The 27,116-nt window shown below is 41.4% G+C and overlaps 1 protein-coding gene across 4 annotated transcripts in view; it reads left to right on the top strand.

The window, feature by feature from the left end:
* Positions 1 to 22,050, top strand: part of KDM3B (lysine demethylase 3B) — a 65,465-nt gene extending 43,415 nt beyond the window's left edge. For 3 of the 4 annotated variants that reach the window (XM_056350064.1, XM_056350066.1, XM_056350065.1), the window contains exons 16-24: positions 3,037 to 3,303; positions 11,145 to 11,316; positions 14,377 to 14,467; positions 14,555 to 14,685; positions 16,848 to 16,967; positions 17,495 to 17,634; positions 17,955 to 18,131; positions 18,703 to 18,837; positions 20,703 to 22,050. In XM_056350064.1, the coding sequence (XP_056206039.1) occupies positions 3,037 to 3,303; positions 11,145 to 11,316; positions 14,377 to 14,467; positions 14,555 to 14,685; positions 16,848 to 16,967; positions 17,495 to 17,634; positions 17,955 to 18,131; positions 18,703 to 18,837; positions 20,703 to 20,783 (1,314 nt within the window). In that variant the 3' untranslated portion in view covers positions 20,784 to 22,050. Of the gene's footprint in view, positions 1 to 3,036; positions 3,304 to 11,144; positions 11,317 to 14,376; positions 14,468 to 14,554; positions 14,686 to 16,847; positions 16,968 to 17,494; positions 17,635 to 17,954; positions 18,132 to 18,702; positions 18,838 to 20,702 lie in introns of those variants that run through there. The other variant, XR_008823640.1, reaches the window with a different exon arrangement.
* Positions 22,051 to 27,116: the final 5,066 nt, after the last annotated feature.

Raw genomic sequence — 27,116 nt, 5'->3', positions numbered from 1 at the left:
ATAGTGATCTAACAGTTTTAATCTAAGTGGTGTTATATACCTTACTCTTAACTGTTGAAACAAACACAATATTCTGCCAAAATTCACCACCCAACAAAGTTGTAGAAAATTTTGATGCTGTTAGTTTGTGGTTTGGTTTACTACTACTGTGGAAAAGCTGTTCCTTGCAAAAGACCAAGAACATGAGTTAAAATACAGCCTTAAAATTGTTTAATTGATAATCAGCATCCCTATAAAAGCTCACTTTAAATTCCACATCTTTAAAAATATGCAAGAGCATACCACAAAAAAAAGAGAAAAACCTATGAGGAAAACAGTTTCTTAAAAAAGAAGTTACCTTGAAAGGCATTTAAGATAGAATATGAATGTAAGGTGTAGTTGTTATTTCTGGGTGTGTGTTCTGGAATAAGGATACTTTGTTTCTCTTTAATCCCTTTTGGAGGAAATAACCTTAAAAAAACCCACTTAACAAATCAATGACATTTGAAATGGTTGAAAGCGTTTAGTTCAAGAGAAGGATAGACTCTGTGGAATTTATCAAGGCTTAGCTGCTCTGGGTGGGTATTTTCCCAAAAAGCTTAGGCAGATAGAATGAGGAAGATTATGAAATGGCTTGTCTCACAGCAGAATTTTTTTTTCCCTTCTGTATCAGGCTGGAAAGATGGAACCTTAATAATAATAGTTCATGTTGTTTGTTTTTGGTAGCGGGAACTGTACAGCTGTATAGGAAAATACTATAGGAAGTGCTACTATAGGAAGATGAATCCAATAATACTTCCACCCCCCACCCCCTCTCATCACTGAGTACAGGCGAAGAAATTGTGATCACTTGTTTTAAAACAAGTTATTCTTTCAAGCCTCGAGAGGGTCTGTCTCAGCTTGTATCCCCATCCCCGCATCTCCATGCGTTCGCTCACTGCACTGAATCAGATCTATTCTGAAATAGAATTTTTTTTACTTCCTTGACTTCTGGTCTTCACAGAGTAATTTAGATTTGAAAGAATTTGTGGGGAACTCTGGTCCAACCCCCCACTTGAATGCCTGGATGCTTCATATAAAATGAACAAAACATACCTGAGAAACAACACTTGTGTTGGTCAAACTGAGAGGCATAATGGACTGCTGCTCATGAAGAGAATCATCTGGGTGTTTCTGGAGCAGTGATACTCTGTTTTGAAGAGTAGTTGGCACTGACTGTAGTAGTTACACTGCGTATTATCTGTTTCATGCCTGCAGAGAGTCAGTGTAAAGGTACAGTTTTAAGACTGTCATAATTGGATGATGTTATGATTTATTCTTACTTGGGTAAGACAGACTGTAGAAAAATAATATAATCCCAAGCAGCAGTACAGGCTGGTGTCTGACTAGGAGGGGTGTAGCCCCCCTGAAAGGAGCCATGGTCCTGGAGGACAGCAAGCTGAATGTGTCAGCATTGCGCCCTTGCAGCTGCCAAGGCAGACTGCCCTGGCCTGCACTGGGAAGCGCACAGCTGGAGCACATCAAGGAATGGGATTATTGCACTCAGCACTTGTTAGGCCACACCTGGAACACTGTTTCCAGTTTTGGCCTCCCTAGTTGAAGAACAACACTGAAAAATGCGGGGGGGTCCAGTGGAGGGTCATGAAGCATGATTAAAACGTTGGGGAGCTTGACACACAAAGGATGCTTAAAGAAACTGGTTCTCTTCATCCTAGAGAAGAGAATGCTTTTGGGATCTGATCGATCTTGCCATTATCTGAAGGTTATTGTAGAGAATATGGAGGTACTCTTTCACAAGGATGTGTGGTAACAGGGCAAGAGGCAACGGATACAAGTTGTTTCAGGGGAAATTCTATCTGGGTATAACAAAAAAATTCTTACTTTCCATTCAAGTGGTAGAGAAGTGATGTAATCTCCTTCCACAAGAAGTTAGGGTTTAGTCTCACCCAGCCCAGAGTGACTTAACCTGATTTCAACAGGAAGTTCTGATAAATGATCTCTAGGTCCTCCTTCTGACCTAGACTTCTATAATTCTATTAATATTTCTTACTGAATTAATATCTTCAGTTATGAGTAGTGTTATGTTTTAGATTGATATTTTACATATGGTAAATTTTCTTTTGAAATTTAATTTAGTTTTAAAGATGGCAAAGTTGTTCCAGTAATATTTTTTCACTGTTACTGTTCACTCTGCTTCCAGTACCTGTGTGGGTTTGGGGCTTTTTAGGGGGAAGTGGGGGTGGTGTTTGAGGTTTTGTTTCGTTTGGGGGTTTTTTGGGGGGTGGGAATGGATTATTATTTTTTTTGGCTAGAATGAGAAGCCCTTTGCTGCCAGAAATCTATCACACCCCTGCCCCCTCCCATAGATGCCTTGTGAGTAAGGATCCAATTAGAGTTTATGTTCTCTTGGATGTATGAAATATGTTTAGTATCTTAAGTATCTTGCTATAGGCAGGCGGCTTTTTTTTTTTTTTTTTAAGATAAGAACAAAATTTAAGATTGTCATTAGTCTTTCCCAAATTTTAAACATCGCTTGAGGAGCAGAGCATGGACGCCACAGCCAGTGAGGCTGTCCTCAAATGGTTCTGTTAACATTATACATGCAGGAAGTACTTGCTCCTCTCTGTCTGTCCGTGCTTGCTTAACGTTCCCATGTTCGTCAGCTTGCCTGTGCCAGGGTTGAATTAACTTTCTTAGTAATGGAATGAGGAAAATGGGGAAATAGAGTTGAGATATTACTGAATTCAAGTATGAACCATTTTTACTATTAAAGTAGTAGAGTTTAGAACACTAGAGAAGTTTTCTATTCCGTGATTATTTGCTGTAATATTTTTCTAGATAGCCTGTAGCTGGTTATTTGAAGTTTTACTGTTATAAAACAGGTCCATAGCTGTTTGTTCTTACTGGATACATGTCTGTCTCTGAGCTGGTGTGTTTACTATTGCCTGTTTTTCTGATACCAAGATGTCTTGTGACAGAAACCTGAATGAGAGCAGATATGCGTTAGTATGTATGCTGTTGCAAGACTGAACTTACCTCTGGATTTTTGTCTTCTAGGGGGCCAAAGGTAAAGCCAGCCTGCCTAACTTCTTAGACCATATCATTGCTTCTGTGGTGGAAAATAAGAAGACATCTGATGCTGCAAAACGAGCTAGTAACTTAGCTGACACACAGAGAGAGGTGAAGGAAATGGTAATGGGCTTAAATGTGCTGGATCCACACACTTCCCACTCTTGGCTGTGTGATGGTAGACTCCTTTGCCTTCATGATCCCAGCAACAAAAACAACTGGAAGATCTTCAGGGAGTGCTGGAAACAGGGCCAGGTGGGTGATGACAAATAGCTAGCCCTCACTGCTTATAAGTATCCTGAATTTTTAAGCTGTACCTTGGACAAGTCTATTCAGACTTTGGCCAGTTGCTCCTGAGTTAATACGAAGAACAATGATTCTAGCTGTAGAGCTATAAACAGGTGACATGGCGGCCCTGTCCGCTCCACGTTGTACTGACTTGAGCTCATGTGCTCTTGCACACTGAGCTTTTCTTAGCTTACCATTATGAGGGTGCTTGCTGTGACAGTGGTTTTAGTGTGGTGTGGTTTGTGCTGAACCTGCTGTACTACAGCCCAGCAATGAATCCACTGATTTCCTGCATGCATCCTAGGATCTACCCCATACTCGATGCTTTATAGCCTCAAGGAAAGGTCCATTCCCTCCAGCTGCAGCATGTACAAGAATAAAAGTGCTGCACGCAGTATAATTCCTGCTGAATTTCTGCTGAAGTATTGGGTGTACTTGATGCAGTGTCTCATCCTGAGCCTAGAGTCTATTGTGAAACTGTGTTGTTACCCAAATATTGTTTTGAACTCTGCATCTTGTGTATTGAGCACTCTTGGATTGTCTGGAGGGGTCATCAGCCAGTTAAGCCTTCAGTCAAGAGACTGGACTTCAGACCTGCTGCCAGTGTAGCCGCTTTTTCAGATCTCAATTCATAGTGCTACAGGTTAAACCTCTCCAGAGAGTCATTAAGATTGGCCTGGTGAATCTTTAAGCTGAATGTTAAAAAAATATGTGAGTAGCTGCTGCTGCAGAGGAAGTGCACCTATAGCTCTAACAGAATGTGATGTCCATCAGTGTTCAGACTGTGTTCTTGGCACTTTGTTCTGCCGTGACCTCTGGCACTGTTACCTTCACTGACTACTCAGAATTGAGACCATTGGTGTTAGACAGTTACATCCCTCATCATCTTTTCTGGATAAGTCCTTGTTGTCAGCTGTTCTGTTGTTATTGTGCCAATGCTCTTGGCACTTGCTTTCCATGCTTGCTCGTGGTTGCTCACAAGTCATGGGCCTGCTGAGCTGTGATGGCGGGGCAGATCAGGCTGCATGTTCCTCTTGGCACTCAAGTCCATTCCTGCCAGAAGCAGAGTACTTTTCGGTTAAGTTTAGTGTGTCCCGTGGGACTGCATGTTCTCTGGGTCCCCTGGGCACAAGCATAACTAGCACCTAGCTGTGAGAACTGTGGAGAGAACTGTATGGCACCACCAACACCGGAGTTAGCAGTTCCTGTTTCTGACTCCCCTAGCCAGCTCCGAATAGGTGGAAGAGGCCACTGTGCAGCACGCCCTCGCTTGTCTGACTAAAGCTTAGCTTGCTGCTGGTATGGCCAACTTTCCCTCTAATTGCAGTTATCTTCTTGTCCTGATTTTTTTTGGAGTGCATGGGGGTTGTTTTTTTGTTTTTTTTTTTTTTTTTTCTTCTCCCTTCCCCTTGAACCTGTTGCATCCTTCTGAGTTATGAAGGATTTCAGAGTGTTCTTTTGTAGTGCTGTGGTGTCAGTCATCTGCCTGACTTGGCAAAGTGCTCCTTAGTTTCTGCTCAGTATACTCTGATAATTTTCCTAACTCTCTCTGTTAGAAAATAATACTGTCTCTCTGAGGAAGATCCTAAATATTTTAGGAATACTTACAAAAGATGTGCTTGTCGGTTTCTCTGCAAATGAGACTGGTTAATCACCGGGTGCAAGATGCTGCATATGGCCGTGGGACTCTTGACTGTTAATGAATCCTGAGAGACTGCTTATGGAACCTAGAGATGTGATTACCAATCTTCTGTCAAATGTGCGGTTTGCAGTCTGTATTGCCCTCTTATTTTAGGCTTCACCCCAAGATGTTATATTGATGCTTTTGGATGACTTCATCATTCAGAGGACCCCTTGCACAGCAATGGACTAAGCGAGCCCCTTGCTCATTCAAGAATTCTCCAGTGGTGTTGCACTCACTTGACTTTCCTGCTGGAATGTGGAAAGCAATCTAACTGAACCTCTCTCATTCCTGCACAAGAGAGAGCAGGTGACCCAAGCAGGCATTGCTGTCTTGACAAGGCTATTCTTCAAGCAGAGATTATCTCAACAAACTCTGCTCTGTCACGGTTCTCCCTTGGCTCACATCTTCCTGTACCTCCCAGCTGCACCTTTACAAGTGAAATCAAAGAAACGTTAATTCCACCACCATCCCCCAAATAGTCTTCTCCTTCCCATTTGGTGGGCTGGAAAAGGTTAGTTGCAAACTAGCATAATGAATACACTGGACACTATATCTGAGCCATATGAAGATCTTAGTCACAGTAGCATCCCGAATCATTAAAAGAGGAAGTTCTTTTCCCTTAAGGTCTGGATAACAGATGGCACTCTGTGTTGTGCAGAAATAGCAAGATTTTCCAAGTTCTTTGTCCTGGAAATTGTCAGAAATAAGGTAAACTCTGTCTTATCCTAGAATTCACTGGGAGACCATAGAATTATTTCTTTCTGAAGCTGTTCTTCAAGAGCATTTTAGTCTCCTGAACATGGTTGGTTTTCATCTGGGGATACTGTCAGGATTCTTATCCTACAGCAACCTGTTCTTTTCTAAATTTTCATGCTAGGCTTTCCTTTTTTGAAATACTGAAGATTTGGGGTGTTGTTGGATGTTTTTATTTGTTTTCTTCCTGTAGCCTATGAGCAGATTTGGCAGAAAATGCCTACTAGCCAAGTCCGCTATCCTTTCATGTTGCAACCCAAGCTTTGTTTTTCACTAGAGAGAACATTTTCCTTTTTCCATGAGAAAGTCTCTGCTTAATAACTGGAAAGATTCTACTAGCTAAGTAGTTTGTTGGGTTTGGGGGTTTTGGTTGTTTGGGTTTTTTGTCAAGTAGTCAAGTGAATACAGCAGGTATCAAAATTTGTCAAATTGAAGGTCTTACCTGGCAGCAGTTTCCACTCATCCTGTGAAAGGTAGTTATTTTACCCCTCATCTGTGATCCCTAGGTTTTCGTAGAATATGATTAAAACCTTTCTATTGCCTTAATGTTACAATTCCTTCTGGCATCAGAGGATATATTTAAACTTGGGATCAGTGTATCTGCTCTGTCATCTTGGGGAGGTGTGCTGCTTGTCAGGGCCTCCCATTTGGGACGCAGTGGAAAGACAGCCAAAGCTCATCTGTACCTCAGACATTTACCCTCTGCTGCTCTTCCATATTGGCATGAACAATACTGCTAGGGAGACCTGGACAGTATCGAGAGTGACTAATATGGCTCTGGGAGTCATGGTCAAGGCCATGGGGCCCAGGTGGTTTTCTTAATCCTGCTGGTGAGGAATAGAGGGTTGGACTGATCCTGCATGTCAACCATTGTTTTCGCAGCTGGTTTTGTGGTCCTGGAAACCTCTCTGAGGATTGAGGACTGCTTGGAATTGATGGGATCCATCTAACTATGTCAAAAGCATCTTTGCCAGCAGCCTAGCCAACCTGATTAGGAGACCTGTAAGCCAGGAATGATAGGGAAGGGAGAGTATGACCAGTGATCAAGAAAGGAATTAGTAGATTAGGTTGGCAAGCAAGCAGTTTGGGGCGATGTGAACAGATGAAATCTCATACTGAAGAAAATAGGGATGAAAGATATCCATCTCAAACACATGCATGTAAGTAAGGAACTGTGTACATCACAGCATTGCAAGGAAAGCTTTCATACTGTTTCTGGGAAACTAACGTGACAGGGTGTCTTTCTGAAGTGCTTGTACACGAATGCGTACAGTACAAGGAGCAAAGAGGAGGAATTAGGGTGCAGTTGCACGACAGTCTCATCGGTATGATGGGGAAGTGGTGGGATAGCTTATCAACTGTAGTATGGCAAGGAGTGGGTACAGGCTGTTTCGGAAGGACGGTCCAGGAATGACAGGCCAGGAAGATGAGTTGAGCATTTCTGTTTATGTGAGGGAACAGCTGGAATGCATGAAACCGTGCAGGAACAGATGATGAGCCATTTATGGGCCAGGATCAGCAAGCAAACTAATGCGGGCAACATTGTGGCAAGTATCTGCTACAGACCGCCTGATCAAGAAAAAGCAGTAAGGCCTTCTTCAGACAGCTAGAGGAAACCCTATGGTCACATTTCCTTGGCTTCATGGGGACACCCTAATACCTGCTGGAGGAATGGTACAACAGGTCACAAGCACTCCTGAAGTTTTCTGGAGTGCATTGATGACAACATCCTGACACAACTTATCAAGGAACCAGCTGGGGAAGGGTGCTCTGCTGGACCTCGTGCTTACAGAAGAGGAAGAACTGGTTGTCCATGTGGAGGTGAGGGGCAGCTTTGGCTGCGGTGACTGTCAGATGGTGGGGTTTGGCTCAAGATCCTGAGAAGAGGAAGCAAAGCAAAAAAGCAGAATCACAAGCCTGGACTTCAGGAGAGCAGACTTTCACCTTTTCATATGTCTACTTGGAACAATCCCTTGGGCTATGCTTCTGAAAAGAAGAGGGCCTCAGCAATGCTAGCTGAATCATACTTAACCTGCATTGTAGCCTTCTGTGATGAGACTGGCTTGGTGGGTGAGGGGAGAGCACTTGGATGCTTTTATCTTAACTTTATAAGGCTTTTGACACTGTCATAGTGTCATCAAACTGATGAAGTATAGACTAGATAAGTAGACAGTGTGGTGCATTTAAAACTGACTGAAATGCCATGCTGAGGGGGTTGTGATCACAGTCACTAGCAGCGTCCCCGGCGGGCGTGGTGTCAGTATTGAGTACCATTTAACATCCTCATTAAGGACCTCCACAAGCTTACAGAAAATACAGAACAAGGAGGAACGGCTGATACCCCAGGTGGCTGTGCAGCTCTTCAGAGGGACCTTGCCAGGCTGGAGAGTTGGACTGACAGGAATCTCGTGATGCTCACCAAGGGAACATGTGAAGTCCTGCATCTCAGGAAGAATAACGCCCCACAGCAGTAGGTGCTGGGGGCCAGCCAGCTGGAAAGTAGCTTAGCCGGGAAGGACCTCAGGATCCCAGTGGACAAGGAGGTGACTGTGAGGCAAGAACATGTTGTCGCGACGGAGAAGGACAGCAGCATCCCGGGCTGTGTTACGAAAAGCGTTGTCAGCAGGTCAGGCAAAGTGCTCCTTCCCCTCCATTTGGCCCCAGTAGAGGCCACACGTGGGGTGCTGTGTCCAGGTCTGGGCTCCCCAGTACAAGGCAGACATGGACTTACTGGAGAAAGTCCGGTGAAGGGCCACAGAGGTGACTAAGGGACTTGAAGCATCTTTCATATGAAGAGACATCAAGAGAGCTGGGACTGTTGAGCCCAGAGAAGAGAAGGCTTGGGAGAGTGTGGCTAGAAAATCTTGTCGGTGTGTAAATCCCTGGTGAGAGGGAATGAGGAAGAGGGAGCCAGACAGAGTCCTCTCAGCAGTACCCACTGACAGGGCAAGGGGCAGTGGGTGCAAATGGAAAACCAGGAAGTTCAACCTGAAGGTGAGAAAACACTGCAACACTTATTTTAGTGTGAGGGTGATCTGTTCCAACCTGACTGTTTCTCAGGTTCTGTGGGTTTGTTCCCCCCACCCCCAAAGTTGGCAGGAGTAAAGTAACAACCTCTTTTTGTTTTCCTAAACCTCACTCATCTGCAGTTGAGGTTTCATTGCTGCCTTCTAGAACTTCAGGGCTATGTTGTGTTGTATTTGAAAACCAAGGCCATTTCTGTTATCCCCAAAATTGTTTGGTTTTTTTCTCTGTTCATTTCTGAATGAATAGTTGTCCTCACTTAGGGAATAAAATGGACACTAGTCCTGTTAGAGGCCATTGGGCAATCCAGGTGAAGTGGTGGTTAGTTACTGGAGTGTTTTTAAGCAACATAACTTTGGAGTTGCTTGTCTATAGCTCTGTAGGTCTCTTTGCCTAACATGCTGATGCTACTAGAACATCTAGGGGCATCTGTGCTCCTCAGGGTTGTACTGATCTCTTCATGTGAATAAACCAAAGATCTACTTTCAGATCATTGCTAACGTATAGGGCACAGCTTGGAACTGATTCGAACTTGCATAGCAATGTGAACTGTCATTTGAGCATAGGTAGCAGTTACTAAACCAAGAGTTCTTCAGTTGGGGTAGTCCACGTGTAAGTTCATTTCATACCCTCTTTTCCTTTTCTCTCAGGTCTTACAACTCTCTCTAGAGATTGCAGGGTGAGAGGAACTGATGGGGTCTTGGCCAGTGTTGGAAAATACTGTTGTCAGTTTCGCAAATGACTCCAGCATTTATGGGGAGAGGCCACTCAAATCTTGGTGTGGAACATATATAGATGGTTAGCCTAAACATCTTAAAACCTCTTTAGCAAGTGAACAGCCACTTTTCTGCTACTTGGTTTTTGTCCTGCGGAACTAACGATGATCCATGATTATACATAAAGCATGAGTGAAATAGTTAAAAAACTCATATCAGAATATGAAAATTTCATGTGAGAGGGCTTTACTATAAATGCTGTTTCTAGTGGTAGTTGCATTTGTGCTTAAAAAAAAAGAGATGTGGTGGGACTCAACACCCACTGTACTTCCACAGGTGGATTGACCATGACTGGCTGCCAGACTCCTACCCAGCTGCTCTCTTACTCCCCCCTCTCAACAAGACAGGGGGAGAAAATCAGGTGGAAAAGTTTGGGTCAAGGTAAAGACAAGGGAGATCACTTGGCGATTGCTGTCATGGGCAAAACAGATTCAACTTGTGAAAAAGTAGTTTATTGCCATTTTAAAAATAGAGTAGGATGGTGGAGAACAAAGACAAAGCTAAAACCACTTTTCCCCCACATGCTCTTCCTTCTTCCTAAAGGCTCAGCCTTACTCCGTCACCTCTGACTCTGCCTCCTCACCTTCCCCACCCCTTCCCTCCCCCTGAACCCGAGCGGCACAGGAGGAATGGAGAATAATGGAGGTTGTGGTCAATTGATAACACTTCGTCTCTGCAGCTCCTTCCTCCTCATGCTTTTCCCCTGCTCCAGTGTGGAGTCCCTCCCACAAGATACCATCCTCCACGAACTGCTCCAGCATGCGCCCTCTCCATGGGTTGCAGTCCTTCAGGAATAGACCAATCCAGCGTGGGTCCCCAACGGGCCACATTTTCTGCCAGAAAACTTGCTCCTGCACGGACATCTCTCCAAGGGCTGCAGCTCCTGCTAGGAGCCTGCTCCAGTGTGGGCTCCCACAGGCTGCAGCTTCCTTCAGGGCATCTCCCCCTGCGGCAGTGCTCCGTGGGTTGCAGTGGGGATACCTGCCCCACCAGGGTCCTCCGCAGGCTGCGGGGGGGGGCAACCTGCTTTTCACCATGGTCTCTTCCGTGGGCTGTGAGGAATCTCTGGAGCACCTCTTTCCCCCCTCTTCCTTCACTGACCTTGGTGTCTGCAGAGTTGTTTCTCTCACTTCCCCCTGCCTCAGCAGCTGTGGAATGTTTTTTACCCTTTCTTATTATCACAGAGGCACCACCAGCATCAATTATGGGCTCAGCTTTGGCCCGCGTTGGGTCTGTTGGAGCCAGGTGGAACCATCTGTGCCCAGCACGGGGCAGCTCCCAGCCACATCTCACAGAGCCCACCCCTGCTGCCGGCACCTGCTCTGTAGACCTAGTACAGTTGCCTTAGCAAGTCTAATCCAGTACCACTTCTAGGGCAACTGCACATGGCCCGGAACTGAAGTTTGCTTTGACTCTGGTTATGTGGTGCACAAAAACCAGACATGGATGAAAATAGATTTGTGGTGTCTTTTGTATGATGGTAGCCAGGAGTCTCGGCTCTTAAGATAAGTTTGGCTGCATGTGTAAGAATTTGGTTATGGTGGAGTAAGCATTCGTCTTTGTATTCTCAGCCCGTGCTGGTATCTGGTGTCCATAAGAAGTTGAAGTCAGAGCTTTGGAAACCAGAAGCTTTCAGCCTGGAATTTGGAGATCAAGATGTAGATTTGGTGAACTGCAGGAACTGTGCCATAATTTCAGACGTGAAAGTGCGTGACTTCTGGGATGGCTTTGAGATAATATCTAGTAAGTAATACCTATGGCTGACTAGTTTAACTGAGCAGTCTGTCTTGCTACCTTCCTCCTTTTCCACCTACTTTCTAAATAAATAAATAAATAAAAATTTCCCAAATAGCTATCAGTCTCATCCAAAGAAGCCATTGCTCCTTAGATGTAGCACACCCTAGAAAATACCTTATTGGTGAAGATTAAGGCAGGGCTGCCCAAGAAAACTTTGTCTCTACTATAGCATGTTGTGTGTGTTACTTTCATGTGACAAAAGATGATCCATTTCATGGGAAACTACTTTTGTTTTAGCTTTCCTCAGTGAAATTAATCATCAGTTACAGTTATTAAGACAGTAAGTAATTTGACTACTCTTACTCTCTTCCCAACCTCAACTTTTATTGTAAAGCTAAAGGGAACCTGCAGAGCTAAAACAGACTGAGGCTTTTGATGCTAAAACTCAGACTTGGTGGAATATATCAACTAAGTAAACTTGACATTGTGAATTATTTTTGTAGTAGATCATCTGTGAGTACAAATCCAAGTTTAACATGTATTACGAATAGCAATGCTGTATGTGTATCTCGTGATAACACATTACTTAATGCTCGAGTTCTTTGAGAAAGCATTCTGTCAAGTGTGGATGTGGAAGATAACCAGTAAAAAATTATGGGGATATAACTGAAAAGTAGAGCTCTCTATTTTAGATTGTATATACATAGATCAGAGTGGTCTTGTATTTACAGACATTGAGTTGTGACAGTTCATTGCAATGTTGCTGATTTTAGTGTTGTGTATAAAACGTTTTCTGTATTTACCGCGATGTGTACATAGCAGAAACGGTGACCTGTTAGATGACTTAATGGAATCTTTGTTCAACAGTGAACATAATGTTAGATTTGTAGACCGAGAATATTCCCTTTCCTAGTCATTTTCCAGTCAAAGAGCTCTCAACTTTCGACTTATTTTTATATGGTTCCAAGTACAGTGTCTTGTATTTCGTACTGTTAAATTTCATACTATTTCTGCTATTATTCAGAAATGAATGGCCAAGAAGGATATAATGGTGTGGTCTTTCTGTGTATTAACAGTAATTAGGAAACTTTACAAACTCTTCACTTCTGTGCTAGGGTCATTCATGAAAATAGTGAATTTGTGTAGGTCAAGTTATCTTTGAGAAATGTTATTTGTAGTTTGTCTCCAGACAGATACGCTCCTTTCAGCAAAATCAGCTGCTGCCTTTCTTTTAGACTGCCTTTACTACACTTCATATGAGCAATGTTAGAGGTACAGGTTGGAAAACCTGATCACTTCTGCCAGTTTCTTTTAAATACATTTTATGTAGTGTTTTTCAGCCATATGCGCTCCCCAACTTAGAGTATTATTTGCTGATAGTCCAGAGATTTCACGCACTAAGTCATGTGAAAACTGTGAATTGCATGATGCCTCTGTCTTCTCTGCATTACATGAATTTTAGATTTCACAAATATGTGCCTGGTCGCCCCACCCCCCCTTAAATTATTGAAGAGATGTAAAACAGCCACTGAATATGGAGATGGTATTGAGATAATCCCTTAATTATTCTATTTGATACTTTAGTTAGTTTTAATCTTGTGCTGTTGACTTTTAATATCTTTGAGTTCTAAGTGGACTTCGAGCAGGTCTAACTTTTTGTTTTGATCCTTCTTAGACCTGCTTTTCTTTGCTGATCAGGTGTTTTCTGACTTTTGTCCCATTTCATGTAGTTTATCAGATCTGTGTGTTTTCCTCCAGGTAGCTCTTCGCTCGGTCCTTTCTGAATAACCTTTCTACAAGTTTCTTCTCTTTGGAACAAAGATCCTTGATGAGTTCAGAATCTTGAATACGGGAAGTTATGAAACATCTTTAAATTCAAGTCCTTGAGCTTTTCAGTTTGCCTTTCTAAAATCTATAGCTCATCAAAATTTATTTTCTTTACATCAATCACTTTTGTTTACATATCTGCAGTTCTTAATTCCTTTTAATTTCAATAAAATGATTTTTTTATATTGCAAGCTAAGGATGTCTTCTGTAGCCTGTTGATATATAACACAGCTGTGATTCACAGGTCTCCAAGTCCTAGTTTCTTGGACATGCTTTCTCTTGGTGCTGTCAGCAGCTCTGCTAGGTCTGGGTAAGGTTAGTTGCTTTTTGTTTGGCTGACAGTCCTTGGTGAGGTAGGAAGTGGTGAAGGATGTTACCCTCTGAGGAAGAGGGGATGTGAAGGTGACTGTGGTACATCACAATTTGACATAAAGCCATCAGCTGGAAAACAGGAAGAATTTGGTAGAAGAGTGAACTTTGTTTCTCTCTGAACATCATGCTGAGTCTTCTAAGCTGTTCCATGTACCGCTTCCAGATACACTCTTGTAGCCATTGTAACATCAGAGGCAAAACAGCAGTTGATGTGGTCAGTGCTGTCATATCGTACATCTGCTGTTGCATATGTAATGTCATCTTTCTATGCTACCAGCTTTCTCTGTTACCAGTCAGGACTCGCCTACAACTCTTGAAGTGACAAATGTTTGAATTTGGCACCTTGCTAATTTGAGTCTCTCCAGCAAAGAATTGAAAAAATTAAAGGCTGTCTTCTTCAGTAACCACCTGCTGTTTAGCTTTTTTGAGTGTGGTGCACTGTGGTTTCTTGCTTTTATACTGAGGTTAGGGTTGATTTCAGAGCATGAACCAGTAACTTGAATTTTATAGAAGCACCACTCCTCTTGAACTGAAACACAAAACTCCTTTAGACTTTGGTAGAAGTAGTGAGGGAGAATGCTCTGGAAAAGCTTGTTTTCAAAGCTGAATAAAAACTATTCTAAAACATAGCAGCTGTGCAAGATCTGTCAAACTTCTGCTGTAGGTAATGATATATATATCTCTCTCCCGTTCGCTGTCTCTCACTCTCATACTATGATAATGCTTAGATGCCCAAAGAAAAGTTCAGATCCATTTTTTTTCTGTGCTATACAAGAAGTCTCGGTACAAAAGACTTAGAGCTTAAACAAGGTAATGGGCTGTGGTAAAAAGATATTATATAAAGAAATTTTAATTTGTTTCTTGCAGAACGGCTCAGGTCAGATGATGGTCAGCCAATGGTACTAAAGTTAAAGGATTGGCCTCCAGGGGAGGACTTTAGAGATATGATGCCTACAAGGTAAGTAAACCTTAGTATCAATGCCTACAGGACTGCTGTAGGTGCTATAGGAGGAAAACATGCCCTTGTTCTCTTTTTGCTCTCTAGGTTTGAGGACTTGATGGAAAATCTTCCTCTTCCTGAATATACCAAGAGGGATGGCAGACTGAATTTGGCTTCTAGGCTGCCAAGCTATTTTGTCCGTCCTGACTTGGGTCCCAAAATGTACAATGCCTATGGTATGTGAGAACAGCTCTGTAGATGTTGAGTTTTGTGACTGTTGTACTTAGGGCATATGCAAGGCTGTGGCATTAATCAAAACTCAATGCTTATCCTAGAGCACGCTGTAATTGGTTTTTTAATTGGTCCTGCGATCTATTCCTATGCTAGTCCTCTGTCAGATGTGCCCTTTTTTGCCATGTGGTTTCCAAGAGATATGCATTTATAAGTTTGCAAATAGTTATTATTTAATACGTATAATAAGCACAATACTGATACAGGATTCAAGGAGAAGTTAATATCTTTTTGAGAGCAGGTGATACATTTGAGAGGAAAATTAGCCAGCTTCTGGGTACTTTGATCTGTGTGGTCATGTTTCTGACCAGGTGGTGTAGTTTTCTTAATTGGTGTCTAACAACACAGAGCACAGACAACAGGCAAGACAACTGTCACCATGTTCAGCTACCTGAATTGGATAGTTTTGTCCTCTTAAGACTGCAATTATATAGTAGGTGAATAGTGTACAAATGGAGGAAACCTTTGTCTGAACACATACCCTGCGTGGGGCTGTGAAGCATTAATGTTTCAAATGATTGTCAGTGTGGTAGAGCGTGGAGGATATATGAACAATTCATTCATGTTGTATCAACTTGAGTTATTTCAGTTCTTGAATGTACTGACCTTGAGGCTGTGGCCAAAAGCAGGTTTTGGAGACTTTCAATTTAAAACAAATGATTGTTAAAGTTCCAGGATAATTTTAGACAACAGATTGATTTGGAAGTAAGTACTTTAACAGCTTTAGAGTAAGATAAATAACATAAAGTGGTTGCTGTTTGTATATACTAGAAAATGTCAAGTGATACTGATGAGAAAGTTGCAGCCATCTCACAAAGCAAGTCTGGAAGCAAACTTACCCTAATGCAACTTCTGTAGTTCTCTTTGAATATTCATGGGACAGGGGTGCAGAGGTTTTTAAGGGTTTGCATTCCAATTATCGATAATGCTATGTTAAACAATTCACCTGAGGATGTGAAAGATTTTTCATTGTTTTGTCGTCTTTTAAAAAGTTTTAGCTTAGTAACCAAATGTGTATTAGACTTAAGCTATCAAGTGACACATTGCAGTTCTGAGAAAGTGTTTATGGGGTTATTTTGCTTTTTTGAGTAGTATAACATCACAAATAAGAGTTTAAAAAAAAATAGGGATTTGTGGCAAATTCAGCTTGTTCAGTGTTTGTGTTCAACGTTTTGGTTTATGTATTACTTGACATGTAAGTTTGATAAGAAGGCTGTACACCAAAGAGCTCACAATGTAATCAGGCATTATAGAGGAGTGCAGCAAGAAGTGAGGTAATTGGTGACAGCTAACGTGACTTTGTAATTAGCAATGGATTCATTTTGTTGAATTCATCTTGAATGTCAAAGTTTATTTTCCTTTGTATCAGAGTTTGGGGAGGGAGTGTTGATGTTTGTTGTTTTTTTTTAGCATAGACTATAACCCTCTACTATTTGAACCTTCTAGATGTGTAGGTCTTAGTCCAAAGAGAGAAGCTATTACACTTTGTTCTTTTCAAGTTAAAAGAAAAAAATTAGTTAGGTCTGTCTTCAAAACCAGTTTTATATCTTTTTACTCTTAGATGCTTTACAAACAAATTAAAGGGTAGGCCTAGATATAAACTCGGTAATTCTGTCTGTGGTGAATATTTTTTTCTAGCCTATTAAATGTATTTTGGTTGTAAATATATGACTTTGTTTTCTGGCTGTGTAGTGGAAAAAAGTTCTCAGTAGCAAGGTAAAGTCTTTCATGTACTTAGCATTTTAAAGCATTAAGATAGAAAAACTGTGACTGAGGCTTGATTCTTAAAGTGATATTCAGTTACCTAAATAAAAGGACTGTTTATAGATGTTAACCATGAAACAATCATTGTTTTCAGGTTTTGTTTTTAAAACACTTGTTGACTTGGGTGAACTATATTTGCTACTTCTATTTCCTGTCAAATAAAAATAGTAGTTATCAGTAAACTTTTTACTTACGCAGCACATGACATGAATGTAACTGCTTCAGCTGCCCTTTGACACTGGTTTCTGCTCTTATGGCTGTGTAAAGTTAGCATTCTAGAAAGATCTTTCAGGCAGGTTATTTGTATAAGAGCTTAAATAGGATTTTATTTTACACTCTGTAGGTCTGATTACTGCAGAAGACAGGCGAGTTGGTACCACAAACCTGCACTTGGATGTGTCTGATGCCGTTAATGTCATGGTGTATGTTGGGATTCCTGTTGGGGAAGGGACCCATGATGATGGTAATGTTTGAGGAAAGCTGTTTTCTGTCCATTAAAAAATCTATTGTGTGTGAGAGAAAGAAGACTATACTGTTTGTTGCTTAAGCTTGTCATATCTATGATATATAACCCAAATATACAAGGCAGTTTGCTATTGCTACTAAATACATCTGCAGCATGTGTTTGAAAGTGTGGTAATGCTTCATTGGTTCCCAGCTGTGGAAGCAGCAGAGTTTTGCTAGAAATTAGATACCTGCCTCAAGAAAGGAGGAGAAATGGTGATAAGTTACTCTTCTCATTGTTAATTGAATAATTGTGGTTAGTTCAGTTTGAATTCATGGCTGAGCTTTGTGATTAGCTGTCAGTTGACACATTTCCTGAATTTTGTTAAGATGAAGCCTGACGTGCTTAGGAAGTGCACTGTATGATGCAGCATTTGCAGTAGCAGTGTGACAGGATTTAGCTGCTCAAAATGCTCCTTCCTGTTCTGTATGTCAAAAATCAGAAGCTTTATAACCGCACCGCTTTTGTGTGGATTCCCCTTTCAGAGGTTCTGAAAACAATTGATGAGGGAGATGCTGATGATGTAACAAAGCAGCGAATCCATGAAGGAAGAGAGAAACCTGGAGCATTGTGGCACATCTATGCTGCCAAGGATGCTGAAAAGATACGGGAACTTCTCCGGAAGGTATGTTCACTACAAAAGGTGGCTTGAGCTTACAGGATCCCTTGACTAGCGTGCTTACAGCAGCTGAATGATACAAATTGCTATCAACATCAAGTACATAGGTTTTCTGGTGCTGTCTTTAGTAGTTACCAGGTTCCCAGGTTTACAGCCTGGTCTGGAATCTTCTTACTAATGCACATGTCAGTAGTTAAGAGCTAAATGAGCTTAATGAAAGTAATGTCCTACCTTGAAATAGTTTAGTTGTTATGTTTTTTGGTACTGAGCTTTTTGTAAACCAGCAATGTCAAGATGCTGTCTTGTGGTTTCTCCCCACCTCCTAGGTCGGAGAAGAACAAGGCCAAGAAAATCCCCCAGATCATGACCCCATTCACGACCAAAGTTGGTACTTGGACCAGACCTTACGTAAGCGACTCTACGATGAGCATGGTGTACAAGGCTGGGCAATAGTGCAGTTCCTTGGAGATGCTGTGTTCATTCCTGCGGGTGCTCCCCATCAGGTAAGTATGTCAACTGTAGGCCGTATTGACAAATAACTGAATTTGAGGCACAACAGAACTGCAACTTCAAAATAACTGTTAATATCGCTGACTTAGGCTCCTTTTTACTATGCATGCAGTTCTTACCGGAACTATTTGAATTATTTGAACTATTTGTATGGATCTTAGTCATTATATTAATACAATTTATATAAATACCTGAATGATGTGTACAGTACTGGGATGGAATGAAGGAAAAAAAAAATCTATCAGGGTGAACAGTGGGGAAACATTTCTGTGTAGTGAAACTTCAGCCAAGGAAACAGAATTCCAAAAACATGTGGGAAAGAGCAGAGAACTTGCTTCAGGGAATACTAGTGCATGTGGGAGAATAGGGAACATGTGAGATGGCGTGTATTTTGTTCTCGTTGTAAGATTAGATACAATTCTGTGTGAGGTCAGATAGGTTTCAATTCCTGTTGGAGATAAGTAAATGTGGAAGAACCTAACATACATAGTGGCGGGGTTTTGGAGGGGTTTGTATGGTTCATTCAATCTCGATGTATCTATCATTTCATGTGGGGTTTTTTAGGTCCATAATTTGTACAGCTGCATTAAAGTGGCAGAAGATTTTGTATCTCCAGAACATGTGAAGCACTGCTTCCGTCTGACCCAGGAGTTCAGGCACCTCTCTAATACTCATACAAACCATGAGGATAAACTGCAGGTAACCATTTTATGACAGCAGTTGCTAAATACATTCTGTGTTTTGCCAGCTTTGTTCAGTACTAGAAATGTGTGGGTAGTGATTTAGAGAAAAAGTAACAACTCTCCACGATTTTGGAGGCTGTAATTTAATAAGTATTTAAAAAATAATTAATACATCTATGTCTACAGTATTATGTAAAAAAAAATTAGTAATAAACTTTGGAATTTCCAGAGAACTTCCCCCATTACACTAGTGTATGTGTCAGTATTAATAAGTTTTTAAATGGCTGAATCCTGAATGATAGTGAAGTGTAGCAGAAAAAAATACCCTATTAAAAAGGAAAAAGCAGTGCTTTGTTTTGAAGAGAGATGTTTATTTGACCAAGAACACTTGTATTTGTTCCTTTATTGCCTAAAGGAAAATTGCTCTGAAAGTGAAGGCTTGCTTGTTGCAGGGTTTTAGTGGTGGATTTGGTAGTGTTAAGTTTATGGTTGGACTCAATGATCTTAAAGGTCTTTTCCAACCTAAGTGATTCTATGATTCTAAATTAGTCCCAAACAGGAAAATCAAATGTGTTTGGGCTTGAGGAAGTGATTTGAGCATGAGTGGTTTGAGGATTGCTTAAACTAATACTTATGCCCAGAACTTGTTATGCACTGAAGTACTATACTGTATAGAAGACAGTTAAGTTCTACAGAGAGAAGACCATAGGAGTTTTTTGGATTTCACCTGTGTGTGCTCCTGACAATTTAGTATCTGTTTAGTTCGCAAATTTTGTTGACAGCATTTTTTGTGTCTTAGTAAGCACATGCATATAAAATGAGGGAGGGGAGAGATCTGCAGAATGGCTGTTCTTGCAAAAGTGAGCAGTCGATATGTAGCCATTCTCCAGTATGTCACCCAAGAATGTCAGAACTTATATTCATTCTCTCAAACAATTCAGTGAAAAATTGCTGTAAATTTCGATATGGATTTGCACAGGATGCTAAAGGAAAGCAGAAGTAGATCAATTCTCATTGTGGGGATCCAGCTTCTAACACAGTACCTCTTCAGCTGTGGTGGTGCAGATATGGAAGTGTTTCTGTAAATGAATAGGTTGCAAATGAGTAACACTTATTATTAAGAAAAGAAAAAAAATCTGTATGTATTTTTATACCTATAATAATTGTCACACAAATGATACAAAAGAAAGATCATATGTACATCAGGAAAAAATGATGATGCTTGTCAGTTAATTGAGCAAGTGCAATTAAGCTACTCAGAATTTAAATTGTTCCGTTCAGTACCTAGAAACTGAATTCAAATCAACTTAGATGAGAAAAATCAGAAATGAGATAGAGCTTTGATTGTTAAATAGCTAAGTGTGGAATGGATTGCTGGGAGTACTGGTGGTTTTTTCATCTCTGATCTTGCTTGCCTTTCTGGACAATGCACAAATCAGAAGAACTTCTAGCCTCCACACAAAGACAACAGGATGATTTGTTGCACCATCTTAATTTACATAGGGTTAAACTGTATGATTTTGTTGCTCCTTTTGGGTTTGATTCATGTGAATCCGTAAGTGATTCACATCACAAAGACTTTGTCAAAATAAACTCTCACATGTGACTTCATAGTGTACTTCCTCCTAGCTCTCATGAAAGAGAGACTGTATCTTAAAATCACAGGAGTAAACAGATGTTTGCTGGGTGACCAGACAATGATTTCATAAGTCAGTGCGGGTGTCTAAAGTATTTGTCTTCTAACCCTGACAGTTAAAATTTGTGCTGTTAATATCCTGAAGCAGTGGTTATACATACTTTGTGTGTATACTTGCTATTAGGAATGTATGTATGAGTCTCCTTGTTAGTCTGTAGAAGTTGATTTTTTTTTTCTTGTTACAGGTGAAGAACATTATCTACCATGCAGTGAAAGATGCTGTTGGCACACTGAAAGCTCATGAATCCAAACTAGCTAGATCATAGGAATTGCTAATTCCAAATGCCCTGTGAAGTAAGCCTTTTGCTCACAGTATATACAGGGACTGCACATGACTGCCTCTGCAGGAGCAGAGGCTTCTCACTAAGAGCTGGTGTGGTCAGTATTACACACACTCTTCAGCCACTGTTTTCTACGCTGCCTCAACACTGAAGGTCTAATGGAAGGTCGCACTGTTACATGCAGAATTCCAGATTCTAACGAAAGGTGCCATGTCCCTTTCCTGTGGCCTTTTGCAAATTGGAAGAACATGGAAACCACTTGGTGTTCCTGCATATTATGATTAGAAATGGTATAAAGAGTGTGGATGGTTTTTTTCTTCATGCCTAGTTAGTCTCCATGAAGTTAGAAGGAATGTGCTGGAGGTGGGTTGTCCTACTGCAGTCTTAGTTGATAGCTGCTGACGGAGTGTGACCAGCAGTAGCCCAATTGCAGAAATTTAAGCAAACTTCCCATGTGAGATACAGGCCAAGGAAAAGAATAAAGCTATTCTTTGCACTCCCCTTCATGTAGCCGTTTCTCTATACACTGTAGAGTTGCAGAAATAAAGGGAGAACCCACTTTTTTTTCCCCAGGAGACTCCAGAAATAGGAGAATTGTGTATTTAGTGAAAAACTAGGTTTGTAGTGAAACAGTTAATATTTCATGAAAGTAGATATTTTTAGTATTTTTGAAGTACCACAACTGTTCCTGGATTTTCAAGGAAAGGCGCATTACATTTAGTCTTCCTTTCAATAAAATCAAGAAGTGATTTTTAGAAAGCAGTCCAAAATAGCACAAAAACAGCCAAAGGAGAGTGAATAGAAATTGATACCCCACCTTCTTTGCCCATATTCCTCACCCATCTCCCCCCCCTCTCCCTATGCCACCCTGCTTCCTCAGAATGAGAAGTAAAAAGGAGTATAAACTCTGTTCTCATGTGGAGATGTTGTACATCTCTCCCTGCACTGGTGACTGCAGGCAATAGTTCACCCAATGCCAGTGCTAGCTGAAAACATCTATCCTTTCCAAAGTGAAGGAGAAGTTAACTTTCAGTGTCAACTTTGTCCAGAACTATTTTAAGTAAAATGTTCCTGCTTGATAGAACTGTATTCAGAATTTACTAATGTCAGCATTGATGCAATGGATTCATTGTCCAGGTACATGGGGAAATGTATCTACCTTATATCCAGCTGTACTGTAGTGCCACCTGCAGGCCTGTTAATATGTTCACGGTTATTTCATTTTTTAAAAAATAAAAGTCATTTACTGTAACAGCATGGGCAGTTTCTTTCAAACGCGGATCTTCTTGCTTTGAGTTTGTTCCAGCTTCTGTCTCTGGTAGTGCAGCTACCTGTTAATGTCTTGCCCTGCCCCTGACCGCAAGGCTTGCGTGTTTTACCCCTGGTGTCCCAGTACGTGCTGGGAGCACGTGCTCCTGAATCTGTCCGATAGTTTGGGTAGAGGCTCTGTCTTGTCATGAACATCTCCTGTGCTGTGCTCTCCACCTCTCGCTGTCTTCCAGCCCGGGGTCCAGAGCTGCTTTCTCCATGGGGTGGTGTAGGTTCCCTGGTTTCTGACCTTGGAGGCTGTGATGGCAGCAGCAGTTCTGCTCGCTGACACGTGGCACTGGTGAAGTACTGTGAAGCAGAATGAAGAGGCACTGGTGGCTTCTCAGGTCGGTTACTGGGTGTGAGCAGTTCACTCCCAGGCTTTTGCTGTCTTTGTATCCTTTCAGCTGTCCTGTGGGTATGGGCTAACCCAGTCTGCTACAGACGAAAAGGATTATCCCAGGCCCATGAACCATTCGACTTCCCTGTATTCCTATTGTACAGAATTTCTTGTGCACTTCTGTTGTGCTCTGTGCGTACAACCCATTCTGAATGGTTAATTATGTTAATGTGATGTTTCCCTCGTGTGCGTGTATCCGCAATTAGAATTGGATAAAGATCAAAAAACCAAGACTTGGCTATGTGTAATGCAGTAGCTTCGGTTATTTCCAATGCAGTGATCTACAGTAAGAGTTCTGCATCTCATGCTGAATCTTTGTTTGGTTTAAGTCTATCCAATGTTTCTGTCTCTTGAATTTCCTCTTTTATTAATCATAGAGTACATCAGCCTAAAGCAGTACTCAGCGAAACCAGATGGATAATTTGCACAAAAATTACAGATTAAAATTAAGAAATATGTAGCAATCCAGATTATAGACCAGATGAGGACAGGCGGAATTTTTAAATTGATCTGATGAATCCGTTCTGGTAACTTACATTTGAAATCTTTTATCCTTTATCTGGATTGTATGCATCAGGTGACAGGGACTGCCACTTCTTTTGGCAAGTTCTTTCAAGTAGGTAATTTTTTCATGTGTGTCACAGATTTGCATTTATGTAGACTCAGAATCCACTTACCAATTCTTGATTGTTTTCCACCAAAAGAAGGTCCTCGGTTGATTAGAAGCTGTAATCATCAGCTGTTACTGTACAGCAATTTCAGAATTTCTGAAATAGACTTTTCATATATTTTGTCTGCAAACACATAGGTTTTTATGTATTAATACTAACCAGATACACATGTATAGATCATATATAACATTAATTTATGGATGTACATGTTAGACAATATATATTAACTTTATACGTGTGTGTATATATATATATATATATATAAAAAAAACCACACACAACTGCAGGGGTTTATTTTGGGTTTGTTTTCTTTCAAAGGTGCTTAGCTTTTGCTCGCCGCTGTAGCCTTACATGGTCAGGGGTATTTTATGGTACTTGCAGTGGGCTTCGCAGTCTCATTACAAGCCTATCATGTTGATGCCAGAAGTAACTGTATATAGACTTTCACTACATCCTTTGACAGAGTGGCATGATTAATTATGCTTTGTTTGTAAGTATGTACCTTTGTTAGCTTAGTAATTTAACTGGGCTCCAGAGCCTTTTTTTTCCCAAGAAATGTTTGTCTTCTGTTTACCCCTTTGACCATTTTCATAGCTTCGTAATGCTTTTATGTGCCATTTCACTCCCCTGATGCATCAGTCTTCCACGATGAACAATTTTGGACTGTGGAATCTTTGCATAGGACTTGCTCGGTGCCTTCTGATTGTTCTTGCTCTCTCTTTTGTGCCTCCTTTTTGTGCAGATACCCCATTTTTGATGGAAGATGATTCAAGCTGTGTGCAGGGTTTTAAAGTTTGTTCACCATGCATTTCTGTCATGAGATAATGGTGTTCATTATTCATTTCTGAAACATTCCTGTTGCTGCATTTCTTACTAATGGTAAACATTGGGAGATTTCCAGTAGTGGTGACTGTACCATCTTTCCTGAGGAGCAGTGACAGCTACTGTGGTGCCTGTCACACATACATTCATACGTGGCTGGTTAGGGTGCTCTCTTAACAGGGGCTGTGTGATGGGTCAGTGTAAGGACTCGCCCTCCAGTGCCCAGTTCTATCATGCATACTTCATACAGAGCTTATAACAAATGTAGCCAGTCAAAATGATTATAAAATTAAGATGTACAATCAGTAGTTTTTATCATAGTATTTTTTGGTTGCAAATTCTAAGGGGCAGCTGATATGTTAACTGGAATGTAAACAGATTAAAGGGGACATTGTAAATAAATTTTTGAGCATAGGGAAAAAACAGTTGCATGTCTTAAAATGTAGTTCACTGCAGTCATGACATTTGTTCTAACTGAATGTGGTCTTAGCATTACTGAGTGAAGCTGCACAAGGTAGTGGGGAGGCACCATTTTTGACTATTGGCTTTAAGCTCTGACTCTCTTTTAGCCAGTGTCCTGTGGAACTACAGACAAGTGGAAGCAGGAATTCAGGATTATATGGCTCTTGGCCTGCCCAAGGGAATTTGGATTGCATTCACAATACTGATGCTTGGTGTGTGCTCAGCCATGCAAGGGCATACTCAGCACTGTCATTCAGCAGTTTCACAGAGCCTTCAAAACGTTACACAGGACACGTTCATCTTTTTCTCTCTGTCTCAGATGAAGAGGAAGAAATAACATCCCCAGTCTGAAGATTTCACTTCTTTTCAACCCAACTCCTTCCTTGTCTTGATGTTGATTAAAAATGTAATATTCTGCAAGGGTTACTTTTATAACACATCTTTATAAACTGTACTCTGAGGCAACTGAACCAGGCAACATAAATACGGGAAAAATCAGCATGTAATACATCAAAGGTTGTGATCCACTTGTTCCTCTAAAAGACTGAGCCTCTTGTAGAACCTGAGGATGTGGAATCAAAGTCGAAGTAGAGGAGTTATGTGTCAAGCAGTAACTTGAACTTACTTACAATACAAGTAAGATGAAAGTTTCCAGGCACGGATATTCTTTAAAATTATTGCTGCTATGTATGTGTGACTTCCCTTCTTTGCTTTTGATAGCCCTTCGGTAGTTCTCTGAATTTACACAGTTAAAGAGGTGTCAGCTGACTGCATCAAGCATATCTTGTAAGTATTGCTTTGGTGGGGAAGGAGTGTGAGAAACTACACCAGGTGTGAGCAAAGCATGCATAGCATGGAAGCACCTGCGGACAATGCATCTTACAGGCTCGGGTTACTGGTAAGTAATCTTATGTTCTGATTGTCAGCCTCAGTGTTCTCCCGAACTTAGCCCCTGTCTGTCTGGGATGCATAGACCTGCTTGTGGTCACTCTCTCCTAGTGCATCCTGAAATCTAAAATCAGCCCACAGCTTCCTTTCCTCTTAATTGGCACTGTCTTCAAGATCCCTGTTCTCAGCCTTTGGAAAAGAGCTGCATGCTCCCACCAGGCATTTGAAAAATAACCAGGCAGAACTCTTCTTGTTTTCTCTCATCTCCCTCATCCCCCTCCTTTACAAGAACTTTTTATTTTTCTCTCTGCCTCTATCTAGGCTAATACAAAAATGTTAAAGTGAGTTTCAAGAGCTAGATGTAAGAAAATGCAGCTGCTTCCCCTAGGAAGGTCGCTTCTAACTAAACAGCTTTCCATCACAAGCAGAACAGGTGAAGAAGGGATATGTTCTCAGAATAATTCTAGGCCCTTACCTCCCACGGTGTCAGTTTATACCGTCAGCTCACACTTAAGTATTTTCCTTATTCCTTTTGGTGCTTGATACTCTTCGATGACAATCTGCACCTTTAAGCTTCAGAGAGAGGGCTCCCGTTGTCGTCTTCCACCTCACCTTGCTTCCTGAGACCCTCACTTACTCTGCTGAACTTTTCCTGAGGCATTCTTGTGTTCTTGAGCCCTGGCTAATTGCTGTTCCTCTTCATTACAGCAGCTTTGGGTCTGACCTGGCATTGTTCTAAATGTGGCTTTGCTTAAGCTGCTCCGCTTCAGGAACAGTGAGTCTGACTCCCCTGCCTTCGGTCATTCAGGCTGTAATAGATGGGTAGATATTTGGGCACCTATTTTAACCATTTATAGAACACAAATTTGTCACAAGTTATTTCAGCAGTAGCTTATCTGCTAGAAAGGTATACAGCCTTAATTTGAAAACAATCGATGAATTGCATTCCTGGGTAGGTCTTGAGATCCTAATTACACAGCAGTATACAATATTACTAATAACGTCATAAAAAGAATACTACTAATAAATCATTCTACTTTAATTTGACCTGCAGCTGGCTTCCGTTCCAAAAATAGCCCTTGGGTACCCGTAGTTTCTCCTTGTGGGAAGGTAAGTTAATGAATTAATTTCTTGTTCTTCTTTAAAATGTGGGAAGAAATTGAGCTACTTACTGCTAACTGTAAATTGCTAGCTTTAAATGCCTTTCCTGAAGTTGCTCTAAAGCTCGGTGCGCTGCTTAACAGTGAGCTGCCACTTGACACATTCACAAGACCCCTGCTCTACTAATGCTGATGTCCATGTTCTGTAGCTCCTGCCACCACTTATTTCTAATGCACTGTAAACCTTCCACTGCTCCTTGATATAATAAATAGTCTGAAACACTGAAACACATTTTATTTAGGTGCCACTTAACCTGTGTGGCAGTTATTTAGCCCTCCCATGCTCTTCCTATGTTGGACTTGGCCGGTCTCTGAATTGTCCCTCTTCATTTGCACCGTTCGCTCACCTGAGCCCCAACACCTGGTTCACGTCCTGGAGCTGCTGCCGCGGTGGGAAACGGGCAGGGGGCTGCGGTGGGAAACAGCGCTGTGTTGGCAAAGGTCACATGCCTTGGCATTACCTGGCGGGGTAGAGCAGTCAGAGCAGTTTCCTCTTACCCCATTTGTAGGTCGGTTGTGCCGTCCACGGTGTAAATTGTGCAGCCCCTTATGCAATCATTTGGTGGCCATTCATATCCAAAAGCAGACTGTGACAAAATGTTCTTTG

The sequence above is a fragment of the Falco biarmicus genome, chromosome 8 (assembly GCF_023638135.1).
Source record: "Falco biarmicus isolate bFalBia1 chromosome 8, bFalBia1.pri, whole genome shotgun sequence".
Lineage (NCBI taxonomy): Eukaryota > Metazoa > Chordata > Aves > Falconiformes > Falconidae > Falco > Falco biarmicus.
Note: the sequence above shows the minus strand (reverse complement) of the source record. Positions and strands in the feature narration are given on the sequence as shown.